Genomic DNA, 6,908 nt, shown 5'->3' with positions numbered 1-6,908 from the left:
TATATGTATATATATAGTATTTTAAATCATCACCATGACATGAAAGTGAAAAGAGTACCGGGCCAAGGATAGATCCTTGAGGGATGCCCCATGTAAGCCACTGAATATGACGTAAAAACAATTCAAGGTGAGTTCCTTTAGTGCTCACAGCTCTCCATAAAGACTAGGACACCATGATCCACTCTATCAAACACTCAGGTCTAAAAGCACTAAAAAGGCAGGATTACCTGAGTCTGCAATTAATAAAAGATCATCAAAAATGTTTAAAAGTACAGTTTCTGTGCTGTGATGTTATTTTGAAACCTGACTGAAATGTTTCAGTGACGCCATTTATTTCCAGAAAAGTCTAGAGCTGAAGGACAATTTTATCCACCACCATAGACCAAAAAGGGAGTTTAGAGATTGGTCTAAAACCAGCAAAGGAATTTTGATCATGAGCAGGACGAGTGATTTGAGACCTGCTAGCAGCAGCCTCATCACCAAAAACAACCCAGAACATTTTTCACAAATAGCTGGAGATTCTGGAAAGTGTGTGACGGGTAAATCATTAAAGTGTAAATGGTGTTAAAAAAAACAGTGACAGTTTCTTCATAAGACTGTTGGAGCTAAGTTGTTCCAAAGTAATGCATCATTATGACGACCTTACATTTGGCAGTACTGTTGCTAAAACCAGTAATCAAATTCCTGCTTAATGGTTCCATTAAAAAAAGAAAAATATATAAATTTTATGGCAGTTGAGCAACACTTGTTGGAAAAGTGGGCTGAAATATTTCAGGTCTGATGGAAATTTGTTTCATGAAAACAGAAAAATGTTAAGTTAAAGTGTTGACTTTTGCTAGTAGCACTTTTAGCTAAGTGCGCGCAATGACCACAATGACGATGCTAGTATGCTAATGTTTATCAGGCAGCCGTGTTAACCATGTTCTTCAGCTTGTTCACATTTGCAAAGAACACGAATTACAGTTGCAGTTGTGGTGACTAACAAAACATAATTAATTTGAAACAGTAATGATAATAAGAAGTCATTTTCAAAAGGAGCCTTTGAACATTTGTAGTTTTTTTTATCAGCACAAAATGTTTCATGGTCTCCCAGTTCACTCAGTAATGTTGCCAAACTATGTTACTTACCTTCAGTTGTTACATGCCATTTGAGCAGTTTAATAACCTATCTGATGAAACATAAAGAGCATAACCCTCTTTGATTATATCACTGAAAATGTGCTCATTATATTTAATCGGTTTATTTAAGCATTTTGTGAGTTTTTAGTTTCTTTGTCATTGCGTAAAATAAATGCAAAATATTTGAACTTTTGTTACAATTAACAACCTTTGTGTCTTTTTCATTTCCACAAGTCGAACTTTCCCTTCCAAACACTCGGCTCACCAGTAGCTTGAGTCTGGCTTATTGTTGGTGAATGGGGCTATTCCTGGAGGCTGACCTTTAAACAAACACATTCGCTGGTTTATAAATCTCCCCACCTCTACCGACTTGACGGCTTGGTGTGAAATGCAGGTTAAGATTTATCTTCAAATTATCAGTGAGGTAAACTCAGAGTGCCCTGGATTTGTCAACGCTGACCTAAAAGCTATCAGGAGGATTATTAATGGCATGAAACAAAGTGAGAAACTACGGGATGAACTGGGCAGCGTTAGATAGACCTTGGTCTCTGGTTGGTGTTTGTGACATTAAATACCTGTTAAATATTGATGTTTCCCAAGCACAGGGTGTGACAAAGAAATTGTTAACTCGAGTCTTCTGGCCTTGAGATATGCAAACCGAAACAATAAAACCTACGCGGTGGAGCATAATTTAGAGAAATATATTCGTATATGTTTCGATATGAGTTTTGAAGTGTTATAGTGAATAGTGATTACAAAAAAACTAGTTGTTTTTTTTTTAAGCAATGATATCCTTTAAAAGTTATTAAATGACAAATAGTGTAATCATTTATTATGAGAGATGGGAGAATTTTATATGGTTGAGTATTTTTCATAAACATAACCAGAAATGCATACAGAGTCACGGCGTCTTTAAGAGTAGCAGATGACCATTGGACCCTGAAAGTGAACCGATAAACACCTGTTCAGTTTCAGGGGTGTAAAATGCAAAAAAAAAAAAAAAAGAGGATAGAGTACACGTGTGTGCGTGTGAGAGAGAGAGTGTAGGGGGAGGAGAGACTGCAAGTGAGTCATATAACTGATTATACTTATCTGTTGAACTGGACACATCTCTCAGTGGCGGAGCGGACACACATCACACACACACATTCACCCAAATCCGATGTTTTTATCTTCATAAAAAAAACAACTTTTATTAAATTCAAAAACTTCAGTCTGTCGTCACTGACAGTTGGGCCGAGGAGAAGTCATGGATCCAATCGTGGAAGTGGTGGCTGTGATTTTGGGGTTCGTCGGATGGATAATGGTGGGGGTTGCGATTCCAAACCGTTACTGGAGGACCTCCACTGTTGACGGAAATGTCATCACCACCTCTACAATCTATGAAAACCTGTGGATGTCCTGCGCGACAGATTCAACCGGGGTCAGTAACTGCAGGGACTTCCCTTCGATGCTCGCTTTGAATGGTATGCTGACAAAAAAATTGACTTCTTAATAATATCATGAGGTTCGGGAAAGTTGGATGCCATCAAATGTTTATGTTGCTTTGTCTGGAGGAGGGTTTCTGTCATAAGAAATGTATTAAAAGGACAACTTGAAGAGCTTAGATGTCCTGTCTTTTGTTGTACTGTGGGTACACATTAAAACATCAAACCATCTTTGAAAAAATCTGCTAGAATTATGTGGTTTTGTGTATCTATGCACTGTTTCCAGGTTACATCCAAGCGTCTCGTGCCTTGATGATTGCCTCGATAGTGTTTGGCACATTTGGACTGCTGGGCTCGCTGATCGGGATACAATGCTCTAAAGCGGGAGGAGAAAACTATGTTCTCAAAGGGAGGATCGCAGGCACTGCTGGAGTACTTTTTATGCTTCAAGGTAACAAAAGCATAGAAAATACAGTCTGTTCTTCCTGGCTATTCAGATAACAATATTGACCTCCTATTACACTACCCCTTAAAGAAGATAAAGAAACCTCCCCAGCATGCTGATGAATCATGATAATGCCCTACCGCCTTTTTAGATCAGTCCTACCTATTTTTGTTTACTTCAATACTTTGGATCAGAGTTAAACTCTGACCTGTCACTGTTTTATTGCTCACTAAAGACTCCCTGTTGTTGTTGTCTGTTTTTTTCTATCAAAAGGTTTGTGCACTATGGTTGCAGTGTCCTGGTATGCTTTCAATATCACTCAGAATTTCTTTGATCCCTACTACCCTGGCACAAAGTAAGTTGCTGTTAGTGGTGTGAGATAAACAGACCTAAAGTGCAGTGCCAGCAGCCCATAATTTTGCTATGTGTCACAGGTATGAGATAGGAGAAGGGCTTTACATCGGCTGGTGCTCTGCTGTGCTCGCCATCGCTGGAGGAGCCGTTCTCACCTGCTCCTGCAAGTTGGGCACAGAGGAAAAATAGTGAGTTTGATCTCTTTTTGATGTACAGAGCTGGAGGTAATTCTCAGAGTCTACAGGTGCAGTCTGGCCCGGCCATGAAAAATGTTCTGGTTTAATTAAAGAAAACACGAATGTGCTGAATGTTCTGTTATTAATGTGATACAAAGGGAGACGGATCCCGTGGCTCTCTAGCGACTCACTGTGGCAACATGAGCTTATCTCAAAGTGTCGATAGTTCCCACCCATCCAGGTGTCTTTGTCTCGACTGTGCTAAGTGGCAGGTTTAAGGGGCTTATAGTAGGTTTATAGTTTATTTGGTAATTACCTGTCTCAATGGTAAACATGGGCAAAAGAACAAATAAAAATTGTATGAAAATTTTTTTGACCCACCTTCATTACAGGGACATCATAAAACACAGCATAGAAAAGATTTTACATTTGTCTGTGGAGAGATCTCTGTTTGGAGATGGAAGCTCCTGAGCAGGTCTCAGACTGCTCAAAGTGAATAACGGAGACGTAGCAATCAAAGATTTGAAAAAGAATGAAAATCTTTGGCAGAAACAGAAACAAAAACCCACACACGTATTTATTAAAACCTTATTTTATTAGAAAGTCGGTAAAATTGTAAACTTTTTAAATCAGATTAGTGATTTAGATTTCTATCCAGGTAATCATTAGAATTAAAGTAGATCTAAACTGTGCTTTAAAAAGAAACAACGCAAACACGTTACCAAGATGGCTGCCTAGTGGCAAGTGCTCATGTCCCTGATTAGAAAATTGGCTCCCCCCAGTGGTCAAAAAAAGTAGTAACTAGATTATTCACAAGAATTTTACTCACTTTACACTGACCATAGCCTTCTTATATTCACTTCTGACAGGTGCACTGCCACTATAAGGATAACTTATTCTAACACTATTCTAAAACTTTTAATTTCCTTGCTGAGACTCTGAGTATATGATGTGCAGCATGCTTGGGGTGATTTGTATTTCCACCATCTGATCCTGACGTTTTCTTTCTCTGCAGCCCTCTACCTCATGCAAGGGGAACTGTGTATTCTGGACCAGCACCAACCAGAAGCCTGGCCGCCAGTACTTACGGGAGAAACGCTTACGTCTGAGCAGGATTTGGAAACTGAGCTTTGTGGACTTATTCATCCCTTCACTTTTGGCTGGTCTAACTAACACATTGTGCCATTTCATCACTGTGGAAACACTTGCAGTGCATCAGATGTTCACTGTTGGGAGTATTTCAGCTGTATATGTTATATACAAATAACCGCAGTTTCAAAATGTATGTTGTGTAGAAATAACATGGATAAAATGATTGCAAAAAGCTTAACAAAACATCAGCGTCACTGCACAAACTCACTGTGCGCTCTCAATGAATAATATTTTTATTTCTCTGATATTGTCACTTATTTTCCAATGAATTCAATCACATTTGTAAGGGGAAGGTCAAAAGTGTGATGATTGTTGGGATATGTTGTTTTGTACAGTTTTGTAGGCGACACCTGAGGCGCTGGAGGGCAGGTTGTCTTTGTTTTGATTGTATTTTGCCTGTTTGTTTGTTTTTGGGGTTTTGTTGTTGTTGTTGTTGTTTTTGGGGGGGGGGGTAAGCAAATGTACAAATTTAAATTTTTACATTGAACATTCCAGTTTTGCTTACCACAGACAAAAACAGTGGTGGCTGTATTCTTCCTTTTTTAAATAAAAAATTAAATTAAAATTAAAAAACCATCAGCCAGGCGCATGATTACAGGTCATCAGGACATGATTTGGGTAAAATATTGTGGGAAATCATCAACAACCTGTTCGGTGTCTGTGTTCAGAGTAAAGACTGATTGCAAATGTTATATTTTCATCAAATTCCACATTTTTACTATTTAAATTTGGTGCTAAAAGCAGCAAATTCAAATGTCTTTATGTGTCAAATAAAGACTGTATTTTGTACAACTTATTTAATAATAATAAAGAAGATAGGGAAGAGTCACTGGGTGGTCACCTTAACCCGTGGTAAATGTATGCAGGTGGAAGCGGTCTTAACCAGGATGACAGTGACTCCGTTTAGAGGACACATCAACCACCGAATGATTGAAAATCCTGTGACTTGTGTGCCTTTGATAGCACCAGGTCTCAGCTCAGCAACTTCTTGTTCAGTTTGTTAACAAAACACAAGAGGAGAACACATCTTATGTGAGTTGGTGTGTGTGTGTCCACCGGTTCAAGGTGAACTCAAGCTGTTTTGGTGAAACATGGCTGCCCAGCTTCTTATTACGACTGTTAAAATGCTCGATAGTGCAATTATCTGCTGAAGCTTAACCTCGGCGTCAGAATGGGGAAGAAATTTGATTTAAGTGACTTTGAGTGCCAGACGGGCTGAAAAATGCTGATCTACTGCGACAGATCACAACCCTTTGTAGGGTTTACAGTGAAACGGTCTGAAAAAGAGAAAATATCCAGACGCGAGAAAATGTCTTGCTGGTGTCAAAGGTCAGATTAGAATGTCCAGACTGTTTTCAGATGATAGGAAGGCAACAGTTACTCAAATAACCACTCGTTACAACCAAGTCTCTGAATGCCCAACATATCGAGCACTGAAGCAGATGGGCTGCAGCAGCAGAGGACCTCAATGGGTGACACTCATGTCAGCTAACATGATGTTGAGGCTACGCATGGACAACAAAGCTTGACAACAGATGATTGTACTGATGAGTCTCAATTTGCTTCAACTGTGGTAGGGATTAGGAGTACACAAGGAGTACACAAGAGGAAAGCATTGACCCATCCTGCTTTGTATCAGCGTTTGTCCTGCTGCTGGTGATGTAATGGTGTGTGATATTTTCTTGGCATGCTTTAGGCCATTTAGACACCTGAGCTTCATTTGTATGGCACAGGCTACCTGATTATTGTTGCTGACAACAATAGCGTGTCATGTCACACAGCTCAAATCATCTTAAACATGACAATGAGTTCACTTTACTGAAATGGCCTCGACAGTCACCCCATCTCAAACTAATAGAGCACCTTTGGATGGAACAGAAGATTCACATCATGCGTGATGTCAGTATGAAGCAAAATCCCTTAGGAATGCTTCCTGCGCCTTGTTCAATCCGTACTATGATGAATTAAGGTCGATCTTACTCTTAAAAGGCAAAAAGATGTCCGACCTTGTACCACACGGTATAACTATGAAGTGAGTGAGCCAGTGAGTGTAAATCACTTCAAAAATGAAGATTCAGGATTATTTTAAATTAAGTTATTAAATGACAAAACTTTATAGACCTGCAGAGAACTAAAAGAAATGATGATTTATCATGATCGATTATTATTATCATTATTATTATTATTATTATTATTATTATTATTATTATTATTATTATTATTATTATTATTATT

General features: G+C 38.8%; 1 protein-coding gene across 1 annotated transcript; it reads left to right on the top strand.

Annotated features, from left to right (window-relative positions):
* The first annotated feature begins 2,291 nt into the window (after positions 1–2,291).
* Positions 2,292–5,064, top strand: cldn15a (claudin 15a). Its single transcript, XM_005744938.1, has 5 exons — positions 2,292–2,585; positions 2,833–2,997; positions 3,265–3,346; positions 3,426–3,533; positions 4,537–5,064. Exons 1-5 carry the CDS (start codon positions 2,369–2,371, stop codon positions 4,628–4,630), a joined length of 666 nt encoding a protein of 221 aa, XP_005744995.1. The 5' UTR covers positions 2,292–2,368; the 3' UTR covers positions 4,631–5,064.
* Positions 5,065–6,908: the final 1,844 nt, after the last annotated feature.

The sequence above is a fragment of the Pundamilia nyererei genome, unplaced genomic scaffold (assembly GCF_000239375.1).
Source record: "Pundamilia nyererei isolate P.nyererei 1_Seehausen unplaced genomic scaffold, PunNye1.0 scaffold00151, whole genome shotgun sequence".
NCBI classification, from domain to species: domain Eukaryota; kingdom Metazoa; phylum Chordata; class Actinopteri; order Cichliformes; family Cichlidae; genus Pundamilia; species Pundamilia nyererei.
The sequence above is the reverse complement of the archived record's forward strand: the minus strand, read 5'-3'. Positions and strand labels throughout refer to the sequence as shown.